Source organism: Trachinotus anak, unplaced genomic scaffold (assembly GCF_046630095.1).
Source record: "Trachinotus anak isolate AG129_WGS33_773 ecotype Australia unplaced genomic scaffold, CSIRO_AGI_Tana_v1 ptg000025l, whole genome shotgun sequence".
Lineage (NCBI taxonomy): Eukaryota > Metazoa > Chordata > Actinopteri > Carangiformes > Carangidae > Trachinotus > Trachinotus anak.
Genome location: NW_027273876.1, coordinates 20,982,993 through 21,002,272, shown reverse-complemented (window position 1 = coordinate 21,002,272; position 19,280 = coordinate 20,982,993). Strand labels below are relative to the sequence as shown.

Sequence of the window (19,280 nt, the reverse complement as noted above, 5' to 3'; positions counted from 1 at the left end):
AAGCTTTCCTCATCAAAAGCTGTGTGACCAATAACCTGCTGCAGTGATAGTGGCTCAGTGTGATTTTCCATGTGTGTGACTGCGTTTGAAAGAGGACATATGATGTAAGTGTGTGTGTGTGTGTGTGTGTGTCTGTGATTGATGGGGGTTTAAAATATTTGGAACAGCTGCCTATGGCGAATCCTTCTCAAACACTTAACAAGATTTGTATTAAATATAGCTGGATCCTCTCTTTAGCAACAAGCGTTGTCTCCCTCACTTTACTCTCTAACACCCTCTGTAGTTTATTGGTGTAATTTAATCTGCTCACAAAAACCTTATCTGAATGAGCCGTGTTAAGATTTTTTGTTCATCATCAAGTTGTTTCGTCAGATGATGTGAATAACGGGTGATAATGGGTATAAAATGTCAATCCTTTTCCAGACTGCAGTGTCTGACTGAATGTTTGTGAAGAGTGAGTGAAAATGGAAGAATAGAAAGTTCTCTACTCTGATATGACATTATTATAGTGGGTTATGGGAATGAGTTTTTTTTTCTCACCAGTGGTTGAATGATGATGGCTCTTTAAAAGATGACAGTTCTCAGATGTTGAGATGGTGATTTTCAGCAGGATTACAAGAAAGTGAAAAGGTTTCACTCTGTCTTTTTCATAAAATAGGTGTTTTTCATGACGCTCTTTATGATCTATGTCAGTCACCTGTAATAGCAATGACTCAGACTGTGTCTTCCACTCCAGCAGCTTGGACCATTAACAGTATGCTTCTTCCAGTCCAGTACTGATATGATGGATATGATGCTGTCTGGCTTTGTTTGTAGATACAAAGACCCTATGGCAGTGGTTCCCAACCTTTTCCAACTCATGGCCCACTTAAAAAACTTCAGGCAATTGGTCCACAGCAGGCCCATTAACAATATGGAGAACAAATAACGCCTTCTCAGAGCATTTTTTATTTTACTAACAATCAAACATTCAGGACTGAACTGGCTCAATTTTTCTTTTTTGTTGGACAGGGAGAGATCACTTGTTGATTCCCCGTCTGTCTCTGGACTCCTTTTAATTCTCAAGTTTTCGCCAGTGCTGCAATCAGACTGAAAGAGCAAACAAATATGTGATGTGGTCGTATCATTAGCTTATCACAGTGATAGGCCCTAATACAAGAAAAAAAAAGCTTTTCAACATTTTTAATGTTTTTAAAGATCATTTTAAAACCGTGAAAAACACTGTTTGTATGTTTTACTTATTTTTTTATAGTTACATCTTAATTGTACTGTTTGGCGATGATGGGCCCACTTGCAGTACCTTCGCAGCCCTGGCCCCCAGTCCACAGGTTGGAAAACCACAGCCCTATGGCCAACATGTTGAACGTTTTGACGAATACAAACATACAAAGTACACACTGCATCATTGCCAACCATTTCTCAAAGCATAGACTGGGTCTTTCTCCATGCTAGCAGTCGGGTTCTAAGGATATAGCTCAACAAATCCTGTCTTGATTGAAGTCCAATTTTATGGTAAAAACAAAATAATCATCAAGACTTGGGTGATTCCTTGAATATTTATCAAGCGCCATCACTAGGTCAAAGTTTATTCACCCTCATAGCAACAATGATGCAGAGACATTTAAAAATATAATATAGTTGCATACAGGAGCCATATTTAAATCCCCCTTGCTGGTGCATCTTCAACACTTTTCTGAGGGGCTTTTTATACTCACAAAAGAGCATTAACAGCTGTTTACTTAGTCAGTCTTGGCAAGAGCGTCAGCCACTGTTGCATTTACAAAACAAGAGGTTTTAATATATCCTCTGAGCAGCTTCTTCAGGGCAGACTGGACACTTCAGTGACTCAGTATCAGAAAATGACAAGACAGTCCGACCGTCCTGGGGCTAGCTGGTTAGTATGCTAACAGTACAAGAGAAGACGTGAGAGAAATGGAAGGAAAGGGGTTGCTTTTCACCTCTGGAGGCAGCTGTTGGTGAGTGAGGGAATGAAGTTTGATGCTGAACTCATAATGTTTCCCATTGACCGGTAAGTTCTATAGTTCTATATAAACAGCTCTTTATGCAAATGTTGGCTATATAGCAATAGCGAAAACATACAAATAGCTCCTTTAAGGTTCCCAGTCAGACTTTAACCAGGGATGCTGCTGTAAATGATGCTGTAAACATTTCTTAGATTTTAAGATTGAAGTATGAGACTAATTGACTTGTAAAAGATGAACATTTTTTGCTGTGTGAGATGTGATTGTTATTTTGTGTAAAGCAATGATGAGCTACATTAGTCTGTCAGGAAATCATCATTAAAAGGCAGACAATAGAACAAACATGGAAATGTGGTTGTTGTATTCAAATTAATGTGTGTCCTTGAATATACCAGCAGCAAGTGCTTGCAGTAGCAAGTATAACACCTAATACATGACCTTACTTCAACACCACTTTGACAAAGAAAAAAAAACATAAAAGAGATGAATTCCTCCCTGTGATGAATCACCAACCTTTCTGGTCTGTACAGCAACAGCGCTGAAATGAACACAAAGCGGTGGCTGGCTGAAAGGAAGGAAATCGATCTAAACACTTGTGGTATGCTTTACTACACTGCCAACCGTCCTCTAACTGCTAAATCATTCAGCACCGTGGTCCTTTAACGTGGGCATCTTGTATTGCCTCATCTGACTGGATTTCCCATGATGCATTCTGTGTTTTTTTAAATTTCACATTGGTATCAGACTTTTCAAGCTCAACTTCAAGGACGGTATAAACAAGAATAATTTATGAAAGGCAGTTTTGACCTGACTTTTTTAATCAGACAATAATAGGATGGTTGAGTGTCTAAAACGCAAGCCAACCTGGTGGAGGAATATTATTTGGAATATTTTAGCACTTATTAAAAGACCAAGGTGTTTCATTTTCAGATTAGACTGTGAAACAGCTCCAGGGGAGCAGAGCTGAACGTGCCACACACACACACACACACAGACACACAGCTGGGATAATGTAACCCCCAGGTTCTGAATTTGTTTTGTATGCCAGCAGATAGTACAACAGTACAACATCAGTTTCTGTCTCACACACACACACACACACACGCACACACACACACACACACACACACACACACACACATATCTTCAGCCAGGGAAACAGACAGAGGCTGCATTTGTAAAAACAAACACAATTGATAATTTTATGACTAACATTTTCTATGTATGCAGATGATTTGGTTTTATTTTCTCGCTTGTCTTCCATGAGTATATTACTAATAAAGTTTTGACTTTGAAATTAGATTTAATGGCAAAAAGGGTGTAATGTAATGATTAGGGAACAATAAGTAAGTCAATGCTAATGACAAAAGCATGTTTCAGGATTTGGGAATAGATTATAGTGAACACTGCCACTGCACAACCTGAATAAATACATTACATTAGTTTTAACAAGGTGGCAACTGGGTGTAAGTTCAGGCAGACTGGGCACAGCTGCAACAATTTCTACATTTCTCTCAGTTACTTTTTGGATCTAAACACCCAAAATGTGTCTGCTAATTACCCTCATTATTTCAAGAAGATTAAACATGACATATCTTTCACAATATTTATATAATAATAATATTACCCTGTGGACAGTTGCAGCACAGACCAGGAACAGTTGCAACATGTTGAAAATACATTAAATTTCACTAATTAACTTTTGCTTTCCATTACAGTTGGCAAAGTATTCCATTAATATGCATTTTCACAACAATACTACAGTATTACCTATTTATTTAGTAATATTTATCAAAATAAATCCTCAAATAACTTTGTATTCTCTTACGTGTTAAAAATGACCAATTATTGTTGCATCTGTTGTGCTAAAATTAGCTGCATATTTTGTCTATTTTGAATTAAAAATGCTGAAACATGCTGTTGTGTGGTCTGTGTTGATTTGGCTGCTTCGCTTGGGACAGTTACACTAACATGTTGCAACCGTTCCCACCCCATCAGCCATGACAGAATATCACGTGCTAGCTAGGCACACTGACCGTGACACATGCTAACCACGTCATTTAGAAGGCAACAAAACTATGACTCAACTCAGTAAGTTTTGATGGACTCATATAAAATGTCAGGACAGTTTGACAAAATACAGCTCATTTCATTCACAATTTCTTTTCATTAAATGCAGCAGCAGATATTGAATGTGTCTTCTATCTTCCTGGCAGGAAGAGGGTCTAACTGAGCATGTGCAGTATGAGTGTCATCACTCCAGCATGACTCTGATTGGAGGAATAGGACTTGTTGAAACAGTCCCCAGTCTCCTCTGTATGACACGTGGAGTTATGACACTTGCCTTTTGGTGCTCAGTACATGTTGCATTTAGGAACTTGTTAACAAGCTTTAATTTTGGCAACTTCCACGTTACTGATTTTTTCTTTCTTATCGCATCAGAGACAACAAATAAAGATGCATTAACTCTAAACTGTTTAGTATTTGACTACTAATAGCACTATGGAACAATGGGACCCCATTTTGTTTGTATCTTGAACACATAAGCACACAGAGGACATAAAACCTCTTCCTGTTGATAGGTTCATGCTGTTTGACTGACTGCTGGTGACAGAAATGTAACAGTGATCCCACCAAGACAGACGTGAGGAAGAGGAGAACACTACGAAACACTGCAAAAAAACAATGCACAGTTTCAAAATGTTTTTTGATGGAGGAAATGCATTCAATGTGTGTTAGGGATCAAGGATACATACAGTGAGTTGTGGTGAGAAACACTGGTTGAAATAGTAACTGTTTATGTTTACAAAGAAACTCCCCAGGGCACCTTTAAAAGATTATTCTGGTATTTAAATACATTTCATTTTATGATTTTATGAGAGAGGCGACAGCTGAGACATGCGCTTCATGTTTGGTGCCTTCACTTCTTTGGCCCTCCTTTCTAGCTGTAGAAGGGACATCACTGATTTCACCATGTTACCTCCTGAGCTGGGGTTGCAGCAACGTAATTAAGAAGAATTTTGATGATCAAAACTCATTGAAAGGAGAGAAAATGAAGCTGAACTGTATTTTTTACAGTGCAGGATTGTTCCTGACCTTTCAGGTGCGTTCACGTTCAGTTTTACTGAACACAAAGTGGTTCAGTTGATCACAAATCTCAGCAATGACTGTGGTGAGAACAGTGTTACCATAAGAGATAATACTACAAAAATAACATGCAGGTTGTGACACTAACAGACCTCATACTGGCATGAGGACAGATTTTATATCGGCATAAACATGTATGTTTATGAGCATAAATGTCAAGTTGTGATAACAAATCCTATGAATACAAATGCATGTGTAGATTTAATAAGGCAGTCAACAACGTCGTTAACGTACTGAAGTCTGTGGTATATGCATTTTTTTTATCTGAGGTTTATTTAATGTAATGTAATGTGTGTGTGTGTGTGTGTGTGTGTGTGTGTGTGTGTGTGTGTGCGTGTGTGTGTGTGTGTACTTGCATTTTATGTGATGGTTGGTTTACACACACACACACACACTCAGGCAAAATGAAAGGCAGAGAAGAAGCCATGATGAGTTGGGAGATATAAAGTGGTGATTTAAAGACGAACGCTTTGGAGTGTTAATGCACCCCCCCCCCCCCCCCGGATATACACACGCCACGATACCCATCGGACCCCCCCCCATCCTCCCACAGGCTGCCATTTCAGAGGGACGCTTTGCTTTAAAAAGTTTGAATATTTCTCTCTTTTGTTCACATTTCAAGGACACACACTGCCACCACACATCTGCAGATGGGGGCAAGAGGGAGTCAGAGAGAGAGGGAGGGAGAATTTTCTGCATTTTCGATTATGAAACATCAAATTGGACCTTGAAGTCACGGCTATGGCTCAATGAAAGGCTGGGGTGGGCTACCGGGGGAGGTGGCGGAGGATGAGGAGGATGTTTCTCGAGTTGCCATTTCACTCAGAAACAGTGGTATGAGCGAGGAGTACATGGCAAAAGGGAATGGGATGTTAAAGGAAGAAAACATCTGTTAGCAACCTTCCCCACCCTTGTTTTCCCTGCGGCCTGGCAGCTCTGCCACAGCTACAACTATCTGTCTATTTGAGCAGAGCTGCCAAACAAAACACTCTTAAATATAGACTGTGAATGGGAAACAGTTCAGACCACATGTTGTCAACTAAGTGTGTGGATTCAGTTTGAGATGTCAGGGAGGAGTTCTTCAACCAGACAAACACGTTACTGTATACTGGAGTGTCATTGCAATAACCTGGCGCTCCTGAATGCGTCTGCAGGGCGTTAGTGTCACAGCACGATCTGTGTCACAGTGTGGAATCTGTAGGTGGTGCTCAGCTCACACAGCTCTGTAAGGGCAGCCCACTACAGCACTGTGGCTGATGAGCTGTTACATCGAGCTGCACTGAGGTCATGTTCACACAACTGGCACCATCTAGAAAGCCTTGAAGCTGTGGAAAAACCCTGTGATCCTGGTTTATCATGGTTTTATGCTGTTACTCACCCATCTATGAAACATATACTGTGCTGCTTGTAACATGAGGGAGAGTTTGACGGCTGCTTTGAAACAACAACCATTAAAGTATTAAATTGTTTTGCAAATTATGATGTGATGTTGCACACACATTCAGGCCACATAGGCAGCGCCGAGCTCGCGGAGGCTAAAAGTCTTGGAACAGCTGCTGCCAGTCACAGTGAGGAATCACAGCAGCAGCTCCGCAAATGAACAATCTGCTGCCTGTTGTCTGGATGTTGTGATGTGAACACACAACACCAAACGTTGTTATTTCAACATTTAGTTAGCACAAAGGTGACAGGAATAAGTGATGAGAGATAGTTTGGTGAAGTCGTTTATACATCAATCTGATGTCAAAAATTGTCACATCATATTGTAAAATGTGATATAACAGTGTTTGCAGCCTAATGCATTTCAAAAATGAAACAATAACTGTGAGAAAAACTGCAAAGGAATTTGTAGAGTAGGTCATGATGCACAGTATGAATGAACCCCGGCTACAGCCTGATGTGGGCAGAGGTGTTGCAGTTAAACAGGGTGGGTGCTCATGTATGATGGTGCTGGGCTCTGGCGTGAGACTTTCAGAGGATGCAAATTTATCAACCAGTCCTCCAACCTAAACACCTCACAGGTCGTTTCTTTAAAACCTCTGATACGACCCAAAGGTTTCACCCACGGACTGTAAGTAAACCTGGTCGTAGGCTCCAGGTCTGAAGAGCCTTAAAGCTTCATTCTATCTACTGCCCATCAGGGAGCGACTCCACTGGTTGTAAACAGAGTCTGATTGTATTGAAGTCTGTGTGAAAATGTCTCTACTTCTCACTGATTTATTACCTCAGTAAACGTTTTCCTGATGAGTTTATGTCTCAGTCTCAGTTTCAAGTCTTCTTCAACACAACATGATGTTCAGTTTTTAAATTATGCTCCATTTAGAGGAAAATAGACCATAAAGCAGGGGATGCATTAGGGCGGGGCTACCGAGTGATTGACAGACTGCACCTGACAATCAGGATGGAGTACAGAGCAGGTCAGCCCCACCCCTGACTCCTCCTCAGCTCCACCCTCTTCTCAAAATGTGGTTTCTTCTGTTTTCAAAAAACCAAGATGGTGACGGACAAATTACAAAGTGGAGGCTTCAAAACGGCAGCTCACAAACCAGTGGGTGACGTCACAGAGGGTTGACACTTGGTGCCACTTTTCCCTGTCCTCCTGTCATAATTACTATGAACCCTAGATGTCGCCTAGCAACAAAATGTAACTTTGGATCATAATAACCTGCTGACCTACGGGCTTGTTTTTTACAGGACAGTCTCAAATGTATCTATGTATGTGTCCTGCTGCCTTCAGATGGCTGCAGGGATTTAATGAACTGATGATTTACTGTTAAAAATCTTTATGTTTGATGCTGATTTAAATATGATTTAAAATGTTTAAAGTTGTAATATGTAACTTTTCCACATTAAAAAGTATAAAAGCAACTATGTTATACATATTTTTGAGTTGTGTCCTTACTTAGTATCCCACATGTTTCCAGCAATTCTCAAACGTATTTTAATATTTGTAACAGTCCATTTCATTTGGTCACCTGTCAATGATGTCATATCCCCTTTGCTCATGCAATAGCATTGCGGTTATCTGCCAGAACCTCAAAATTGACTAGTATCCAGTTTTAAACCACATATTTAAGATACAGATTTTTACAATTTTTTTTTTTTTTACACCTTGATCGTTATTATATATTGTTACCAGAAGAAGGATTTTAGTCATCAGACATCTGGCCCTTAAATTATCAGAGAAAAAAGCCTGGCAAATGTTAGGAACCTCAGCTCCCATGAGTCATCCTGTGTCTGCCGAAGAGCATCAATTAATTTTAAAGTGAAACTGCTTAATTTGTTCTGGTTTTAATCCCTTGGTCCATTTGTTATGGAGAGGAGGGAGAAGCTGATGGCAATGGTGGTAAAGACAACAACTCCCATGAGCACACGCTATTTCATGACATCACCCAATGCCGTCTTTTGTTTTTGAATTGATTGAGAGACCTCTGGCTGCAGTAGTTACAGGCTGTGCATTTCATTTTTATACATTTCAAGCAGCATTCCATTGTTGCTGTGCATCTCCTGCAAATATTTAGTTTGCTCTTGTTGGTTAAATCACATCAAGTGACTTAGTGGAACGGATATGATTCTGAGACGCCTATTCCCAGCACCGCTACTGATTTTTATTACATTAAACCTCACAGTGGAAAGCTGAAATGAAATATAAATCCATTAAAAGACTTCCTGGCTGTTCTTCCCAAAAAAGTCTGGAGAAGGTGCAGAGACAGCTCAGTCCCCACACATCTCTGTTCTGTGCCTCTGGTCAGCCTCAGCTATAGTGTTTTAATGCAGCTGATTTAAAGATACAGATTCTTTCATTTTGTCGTTTTTCTGCTCCTGTTGTCAGATATCAGGCTGGATAAGAGATTCTGTCTCAGGATTCTGTTGTTAACCAGTGATAAGCTATAGCTGCTGATAACATCTACGGGTGTATGTGATTCTGTCAGTGTTCACAGAGAAGTCATCTTCCTAACTGTAGCGTAGATTGTGTTGAATATTTCTGTGACTTGTGGTACTGTGTTAACCATGTTTGGCAACATGTGTGAAACCCTGGTCACAGATTCTGATTAGATTTCTCCTGCACAGTCACTGAAGCGATGACGTGAAACACAGTGAGACAGATCACAAGCTGGGTCTCCTCTCTGCAGCCGCACAGAGCAGCGAAGAGGCAGCGACTCTGCGGCGCCTGGTGTCAGAGAGGAGAACAGCGTGTTCAAAAGTGTGACGCTGATCAGTGCACAGATCTGAGATCAACTACAAAATAAACCAAAAGTCATTCAGGCGTCTGAATCTGTGGAAGCTGGTTGGTGCCAATAATAAGATAAAATAATTAAAACAAAAGACAAAACTTAATTAAAATTTTTCATTTGGTATTTATGTGCTGCATAATGTAAAGAGAAAATTAAAAATCCAATTTTCATTTTAATGTTTGAAATTGTATAATTGCTTAATGAAAATTAAAATGAAATCTCTACTGATAAAAAAAAAACAATAATATTTTTGCATTTTATTTTGAATTATGATTTAACATCCTTCAAGACACAACCTTTTCATTCTCTTTGTCTGCGGAATATTTCATGAAATATTATATATGAAGTTAAATACATCTAATGTGGGAGAATTTTTCTACAATGAAAATCTTAATTTTGAAAAATGACACCATTTCATATGAAAAACTTCTGCCCAAATACAAATAAGGCACCACATGTATTTACATAGCATTTTCTTATTTTTCTGCATTTAACAACAACCCTCCTTTTTTTTCTTTGTGTTATCACTTATTTAGACCTCTAAAGTAAAATGTCTTTAGTAGGTTTAGCAGCAGTCGATGTTCATTTCTACCTTGTTGAAACTGGATCGCTGTCCCCTGTAAATCTGTTTTTTCCGCCCTGAGTAGTGTCTCCAAGTGCTTTCTGTCAACCTGCGTCTGCCAATTAGCCTGAATGCAGACAAAACCCAGGGCAAAATAAAGGCTGCCAAGTGCTTCCTGTTTCTCATGAGGGTATAGATGCCGGACACTGGTGACATGTCTTCTCTATCTTCCGTGGGAATAGGGGATTTTAGTAACCGGAGGGGAGTTTGCATTCTACAATTAGAAACATACACACAGTTACTATTTTAAAGGCATGTCCACCCTCCACCCCCGAAAAGGAAATTACTTGCTGCCAACACTGCCTATTCCCCCTCTGTTGCCTGCCTTAGGGAAGCAGAGTGCAATGTTGCAACAGTGTGACATCACATTTCAAATATCAGTGGCAAATCTCTTCAGAGTTTTTCTACTTGGCTCTGAACACAAAACTCCTCCAACACAGTGTTAACCCACAGAGGGCAAACCAGTGACTGAAGGCAGGGGTAAAATAAAACATGAATCTCTGGAGGGAGCCGTGATATAGAGTAGTGTGTGTGTGTGTGTGTGTGTGTGTGTGTGTGTGTGTCCTCTCGGGCTCTCTCCACCCTGAAGGATGCAGTAAACACTTGTTTTGTTGTGATTTGAATATCAGCTCTCAGACTCAGAGGGAGGATAAATGATTATCATTAATTATAATAAATTTGCCTGTCAAGACTGCAATTATTCTGTTGCCGCAAAAAGTGGTTATTTTTTATAATGGCAGCTGTGGAATGCAGTGGCGTGAATGACTTGTGATTTTGTTGAACAATCAAAGCCAGGGAAGCTAATTGTTTCACTCGTCAAAATTTTAAAATGGCACCATGTGACGGTGCGTGCGTGCCCACGTGCTCTGCTTCCCAGGGACCGAGCGTACGGTGTGTGTGTGTTTAACTGTCATCTGCACGACGAGCTTGTTGCAGCTGAAAGCACAAAACCTTTTAATGTTGCTTTATACTTTCAACTGCACTGCATTCATCTGACAGCATTACTCACTAGTTACTTTGAAGATGATGATTTTATGCAACAGATAATATAACACGATTTTAAATACAGCACATTTAAAGATTAAACCAGTGGTTTCCAACCTTTTTGGCTTCTTACAAAAAGCAGCCTGTTGTTGGGGGGTCACATTTCATGTTAACAAATAGTGATTTTTTCCCCCTCTGTACTTCTCTCATGGTTTCATTTCAGTAAATGTTCAAATGATCCAACAAAAATCAAAGATTTGTGTATCAAAGCTTTTTTTCCTCTTTGCTCTTACATGAATCATCTGACGACCCCTCAGACTCATCTGCTGCCACCGTGTATAAAACTGTTCATGAAGTAGTTGAAACTAGCTCCACCTGCAGACACACTGATGCTTCAGTACTAATCACCTAATGGTGTCATATATAATGATAAATCACTCAAAGGGATCAAAACCAGGACTTTAACATTTGATGCTAACCCTTATGTACTTTTACTCAGAGGCACAGCTTGTGATCAGCTGAGGCAGGCAACTGCTTTGGGCCCCAGGCTGTTTGAGGGTCCCCGAGGGCTGACAAACTTTACTCCACAGCAACGTCTGATTATGTGGCTCCCTCGCCCTAAAATAACGAATGGACAATTTGCAATGACATCTGAGTAGGAAACCTCCTTAAAGGGGCCCCATGTCATTCCCTGGGTGATTTGCAACACATCTCAGAAGCAGTGTTGCTTTTCGCTAAACCCTGCACATACATACAAGATTAAAAAAAAACATTCTAAAGATAATTAAATTAAAATAAACTGACTGTAACTATCTGGCCTTACAATGTGGGTTATTTACAATGTGACAGCACTGAAGTTATTTATTTAGATTTTTATTATTCTTTATATTTATATTTTATAATATATTTGAAACTTCTACTAACATGAACATTTGGAATTTAAAAATGTTTAGGTGTTGTACATTTTTCACTGGTGTCAGATTATATATCACATCACTGTGATGAACGCTAACTGAAGGGGCCCCCTGCCATTTTTTGCCAGGGGCCCCACCGGACTCTAGAATCCCCACTGCTTCTACTTGAGTAAAGGATCTGAATATTTCTTCCACCTCTGTGGTTTTATACAACTTTAATTCATTAACATCAGTGAAACACCATCCAAACTGGGCTTAGGATATCTTTCAACTTGTTTTGGAGTTTCTGATTTATACTAATGCTCTCCCATGGTTATGTAACTCACAGTGCAGTGGGGAAGTTTTTTGATCTGTCTGTAACCATGGAGATGTGTGCAATTAACACCAGTATCAAAAGTACGTCCAATTTCACCTTGATGTGTTTGAAAACTATGGTGTGACAGACTCATTATGGTACGACTCTGTCCTACCCATACCCGTTCACTGACCTGTACACAAAGGCCTCTGCTGACTATACGTGTACTACATTTATCTTGGCCAGTTGTATTGTAGTTTTCCATAAAAGTCCTCTTCAGGTGTGGGGTCAGGCGCTCACACACTCACCTCTCCAGAGAAGGCCTGTCCGTTCAGCAGGTGTTCAGAGCCCTGGCCGTCCTCGCTGCCAAAGTGTAGCCGGATCTCCTCCAGACGATGGCTGTATGTCATTGGCCCTCCAGAGATGTTAACCAGATGCTCCTTGTCCAGTCGTAGAGAGACATGGCGGCCCGTGTTGTACATCGTCCCTCCCACCTGAGGAAGAACAGATGAAGAAGACTTAGCACATAATGCAATCATATGGCCTTACATACTCAAATAAAGCAGCATGTAACAGTAAATGCTACAATGTAGTTTAACTGTAGCACAAAGAGAAGAGTCATTGGGAAGTTTTGCTAACATTAGCCTTAATCATCATCAGCCTTGGGGCGTGGCTGAGAGAGCGGTGACTGCTTTGTTGTGACATCACAAAGTTCCAGAAGTCCTGACGGCTGGTTTTAAGGATCAGTTTCTGAATACAGGCTGTGTGCATTTCTCTGTGGACTGAGGCTTTGATACTTTCACAGTATTAATATAGAACCTAGACCTGCTTTATAATCACAAACACATGGACATCTACCTTTAGACTGGGTGGGACCTTTAATAATAAACTTAAACCTGGATGTTGGATTTCACACAATCACACAAACACAGCACAATTATAACACAAACAAAAACAAAACCAACAAAACCGACTTCAGTTGCAGAACTTCCGGCTGTGAATCACATATAGATGAAATCCAACAAATTCATCAAATTGTTTTGCCACAGACACATTGGATGGAACATCAATGATGCCTGGATCATGCTCAGTGAAACACTGGAAATATCACATTCCTGTACCATAAGGGAGGTTGTTGGGATGTGGCTTGAACATAACGTAATAATGAAATAATGAATAAAGTAAATAATAATTGTGCTCCATGACTGGATATTTTAAAACAAATGAAATACTAGCAAACTTTTGCTCCACATGATTTATATTTTGCAGTTTTTAGGGTCATTCAAACAGTTTTCTAATTATGTTGATTAAATTGATTTCGGTGGCATTAGCACCCTTTAAAAACCTTAGTATAACATAATTGTGTGGAGACAGAAATTCAGTATAATATATGATAATACACTTAGGTGAAAAATGTCTAAAATAATATAATAATAATAATAATAATAATAATAATAATAATAATAAATATAAATAAATAAAAAAATATTTATCCCAACACATACATTTGACTGGAGGTTTATTTCTGTACTAAAAAGATATGGAAAAAAATACTAAATCAGAAAAAAAACTACTTGAAAGGATTCCTATGTTGTGAAATCTTTTTTTAAGTCTGTAGCTGTGGAACAATAATGACTGAGGGTTATTGGTGCATCGTGAAGGAAAGTTCGCCTCAGTCTGAGTCTTCTGGTTGACTTGACGGAGCAGTGAATCATTTGTTTAGTAAGCGCTTTAAAAAAAAAAACAAGTGAGGAAAATCTTGAAGCCTTTCTCAGCTCCATGAGCTTTGGTTTCAGTAATAAGGAGATGCTGTCGTCTTGCATTTTCTGACGGCTTAGGGATTCGAGTTTTTGTTGCAGCCTGTATCATCTACAGCAGAGCTTACACAGGAACAGTCCTGAGGCCTTTATTTAATTAGGCGGCAATCTGAGCGGGAGGGAGGGGCGATGTTGTGAAAGGCAACCACACTTCGGCAGACAAAGGAGAGCGTGGAGCCTTGAGTGAAAAGAGAGGACAGGGAGAGATGAAAAAAAAGAGAGAACTTCATATTCAGAGGTTGAAATTGCCAGAATAAGCTCACAATCGATCCATTGCGAGGTTTTAGGGGAAACATGGTATTACAAAAGCCTGTAATAACGATCTTTATCTGCGCTGTGTTTATTTATTTATAATCAGGAGTTGTTTCAAAGTGAGGCGTTGATATTCACGCCACGGCTTCCATCGCTCTTATCTGCCTCCCTCCCTCTACTCTCCTCTTTCCACTGCCCTTGCTCTCCCTCCTTTCCTCTCCTCTCCTGCTCCCTTATTCCTCTTTACCACTCGCTTTCAAAATGATCACACCCCCCCTCTTCTAGATTCCCAGAGAAAGAAGAGGTCTGCCCACACATTGTAAATATTTTATAGAACCTCTGAAAAAAAAAATCAGTGGTTTGAAAGGAGAGGAAGAGGGAGTGATGGGAGCGATGGGAGGAGATATAAGAACAGGGAGCTGGAGGAGACAGGTGTGGAGGGAAAAGGTAGTAGAGGAGTAAGTTAAGGTAAGTCTTTATGGTTTCCCAGCGAGGCGCCAGGGGTGAGGAGAGACATGTGAAAGGGCCAGAAACATCTCATCTCCCTCATGACCTCCTCTGACTGTTACTCAGGAGGTAGAAGTGGTGAGAGGCCTGTGGACGCAGAGATGAAGAGTTTCAGCCTGGTGATGGAAGACAGTGAGCTAATAGGCTAAAAATATACAGACAGACAGACACTTCAGATGCATTATACTCATATGTAATTTTAAAACTATGGGTAATATTCTAGTGGACTGCAATGAGACATCATCTGGAGAAACGCTGCAGTGACCAATCAAATGCACATTCCTGGTATTTTAGTTTGTAACAAGAACAATTCATTTCTACTGTTTACTTTGCAGTTGAAGAGACGAAAGATAAAAAATAATTCACAAAGTAAATTATGAACATCTGTGCAGAGTTTTGGTGTCTGATAAGCCTCCAAATTCATGAATTAATTACTGGAACTGGTCCTCCTGGTCCTCCTGGACCACATAATTACTCACATGCAGCCTTCAAATGGTGTCAGTGTCACGTTTCACAAAAGAAGTGTCACTGACAAACTGTCCAACATTTCGATGATCTGAACCACTCCTTACCATTTAAAGATGATTACACATGACATATAATTCACAATATTTATATCAATGGAAGAATTCAGATGTTGCTACTGACTCCAACCCTGCAGACAGTTGCAACATATTAAAAATACATAAAATGTGATTAGATTTTTGTCTCTATCAGCATTTTCTTTCTGAAAATGTGAATGGTTTTACGATAATATAATAGTATTATTTATTTATTTCTTAATATTTATCAAAATAATTCCCAATATACTGTGTTTGTATTCTCTTATGAATTATAATGAGCAATTAGTGTTGCGCTATTGCATAGCACTGTTGTGCTATGGAACAAAATCAGCTGCATATTTTGCCTATTTTGAACTGAAAACGTTGAAAAACACTGTTGCGTGGTCTGTTTTGATATGTCTGCTTAGATTGGGGACAGTTACAACAACTTGTTGCAATCGTCCCCAGTCTCCCCTTCTTTCCACAAGATTTTAGACCCTGGTTGCAGAGTTTCGCTGTCACTTCTGATGTAGGCAGATTAGGAAAGGACCTTCACTGTTGCCACAAAGCTGGAAACATTTATCTTCTAAAATACCACTGTGTGCTGTATTATTATGATTTGCTTAATTAATTTTGTTTAGTTTAATTTTAGTTTAATTTGCTTAGTTAATCAGAAGTTGGGTGACCTTAGCCCACAATATGAAAAACATCCTGCAACCAAAAGTATACAAAAATATCTGGGTGTAATTATGAAACACCAAAAAAGAGAAACAGCTGTAATATTGAGTCTTTCCAGCCTTAAATCCTCACACAATTGTTTCATGTGACTCCTGCACATAGCAATCAGTGTTCACTCTGTGCACAGGATGACAGTTTTTTTTTGTTTTTTTTTTTATTCCCAGCCAATATCTGTTGTTCAGGCTGATTGCTCATGTCAGGGTAAATGGCTAGAGGCTGGCTGGGAGGCGCGGGTAGTGAAGTGTGGTTGGAATGACAGAGACGAGGAGCGTAATCGTGTTTGTCTTACAGTGAAAGCGAGACACAGCAGGGCCGCGAGCAGAGCATGTACAGTAAAAGGAAGCTCCTTTTCTAATTGGTAATTCTCTCATCTCATGGGATCAATAATCCCCGGCTAGTGAAATGAAGTACTCACAACAGCAACAACAGAAGAGAAGAACATCATGGTGGGAACTCTGCTGCAGCTACTGAGGGAGGAAAAAGAGGCTGTGCGTGATGCAATCTCAGATATGCAAATGATTGACTTGAAGAGTGGTGATTTTGAAAAGAAAAACAAAACTCTTCTGGAGAACAAAAACTTGGAAAGTTTCTGAAAAGTGAATGAAAAACACCAAGAAAATGTGACTCTTCTGAGAACGGGTTGAAAGAGAACACATTTAGCTGTGTTTAGCCGGCTGCCGGGAGCTGCACTTGAAGAAAACGTGCTTACTTCATTTGTCATGTGTCTGCTGCAACAATTACCAGACAAAGTCAATGCAGTGGAAAGGTTGCAAACAAAGCAAAGGCACTATATTCCAATCTGCTTCCTCATTATTCCTCGGAGTCCCGACACTTCTGCAAGTGGTGAAGTAATTATTACAAGCGGGTTGTGGAGTTCATATTTTCACTCTCAGCACTGAATCTGTTTAAGAAAAAAAAAAACCCCAAAAACTGGCTTTTGTGCTCTATTCATAAAAATAAAACCCGGCCTGTCAGACAAGCTGAGGCCTGTGTGTTGCCTGTATATTGGACTGTAGGACAATGAACAAAAAAAACACCCTCAGCTGTTCGGCTCATCTCATGTCCCAACATTGTACAGTTACATTGATTGTACTGTCTCAGCTTTTAGCTTTTATAACAAATGGCTTCTAAATTACATCAGGAAATGCTTTGCTGCATTTCAATCTTTTGTTGACAGTGTTGCCATCAACAGCAAACAAATTCTGTAGTTCAGCTCATAATGCTACGCTGCACATAAATATTTATGCAGCCTGAAACTGAGGCTTTTCGGGCTTTCAAGCCGTGCCACAGGGCTCCACTGTTGTCCAAAAACTATTAAAAATACATCAGTGAGCCACACTGTTGCACTGGGTGACATGCTCCTTCATTACCATGAACACACACACACACACACACACACACACACACACACACACACACACACACACACACACACAGTTTAAGTTTATTGAGTCGAAATCCTGTACGCACACACATCCTGCTGCCATAAATACTCACTACAGCAGCAAATGTGGATTAATCTGCTGCAAAAAAATAGTCCCTGACAAATGCTCTTCGTCCTCCTGTCTGAGGAATGTTTGCTTAAAACTGTAGCATGCAGCAGTCTCAGGAAATTACTGAAGCCTCTCACAAGAATCAAGCTGTATATCTGAGACCTGTTTTTAAAGGACGTTGCTCTTCTTTTAAAGTAATTACTTTGAATTTGTAATCTTTAAACTCTCATTGGTTTGCCGACCACCTGACCACATGGTCACTCAGTTGGTTCAGGTGCACCCACTTAACTTCCACCTGTATCGTCACAGTCCCTTTCCACAGCAGCCATTGGTGGGAAAAGCACAGATGTCATCAATAACTTAAACGACAGTTCTGCTCTACTTAAGTGTCTAAGGAAGAAATGAAAGTGAGGCTTCATGGGCAATACCAGGACACTGGAACTGAAGCAGATTCATCGAGCTGAAGTGCCATTTATTTTATTTTTATCATCTACACCTGTGTGTGACCCCCGCCCTGCAAGACATGTCAGACAAATGAGTCATGGACACATTGGTGCTTTAAAAACAAGAGGAAGTCAGTTATTGTAGTTTAGCTGTTGATTTCACTGCTCACATTCACATATTTACACTTTCTCAGGATTTTTTTTTTTTTTTTTTAAGATATTTTTTGGGCATTTTTTTTTGCCTTTATTGACAGGACAGTAGAGAGTGACAGGAAAGGGGCAGAGAGAGAGGGGGAGTGACACGCAGGAAAGGGTTGGGCCGGTCGGGAGTTGAACCGGCGCTTGCCTGCCGAGAGCATCCGCTCATGTGGTACGCGCCCTAACCACTCCGCCATCGGGCCGCCGCCCCAAGGATTTTTTTTTTTTTTTTTTTTTTTTTTTTTTTCCAAATATCATTATCTCTCTATGTCTGAAAATAATTACATCTTAAAGTCAGAGTAATCCAGCGATTTGTTTCTAATTCATCATAAAATTCACAGTGTCAGTCGCTAAGCCAGAACAGGTTAGCTATAGGCTAAAAGAAACAGGGCTCACACAGTAGCCCACAGCTCCACCTGACTCCATGCTAACATTACACTTCCTGTTTACAAGTTTGCCTTGAAGACTAAAGGCAGCCAGGTAGTTCTGTTGCTTAAACCAATAAGGGGGAGATATAACGAATATACTCCATGTGTGGCGGCTTGTTCCACGAAAATGACTAAATCGGAAACATCAAGAACAAAGAGTGAAAAGTTAGTATGTGTTCAGAAATAGGAACGGAAGATGGAAGTGGATGAATTGTCTTTCTCAGATTCTTGTTGATGCACTTTTTTGTTGCTTTTTTTCTGTTATGGGTCAAATTTACCTTGGTTGTGATTTCTCCCTGTTTGCGGGCACATTAAAAATTGTTCCAATAGAATTACAGTAAACAACAATGTTTTAATGCAGACAAATGTTCCAGGGACAAGAATCATTATGCTGATGGGATTTTATGCATCAAAGGGTGATGAAGAGATTTACATGTACATCATGTATTGTAAAAAATATTGTGATACTATCTATAGACCATATTGCCCCACCCTGCCTGAACCTAACAAACTGCAAATGAAAACTGTTCATCAATATAGAAATAAATAAACAAATAAATACAAAACAGGAACTAATGAGTCAAACAGTAAAGCAGGACCCACAGCCCAGTCTCCTGGATCAAAGTCCTGTATACACCTCATCCACCACAACAATCTGCTTTGATGTGGACTAATTGTCAGAA

General features: G+C 39.9%; 1 protein-coding gene across 1 annotated transcript in view; it reads right to left on the bottom strand.

Annotated features, from left to right (window-relative positions):
• ca10a (carbonic anhydrase Xa) overlaps window positions 1-19,280 on the bottom strand; it is a 242,498-nt gene that overhangs the window by 22,248 nt on the left and 200,970 nt on the right. Inside the window, exon 4 of the mRNA XM_071463557.1 lies at window positions 12,488-12,673. Coding sequence (XP_071319658.1) covers window positions 12,488-12,673 — 186 coding nt within the window. The remainder of the gene's footprint in view (window positions 1-12,487; window positions 12,674-19,280) is intronic.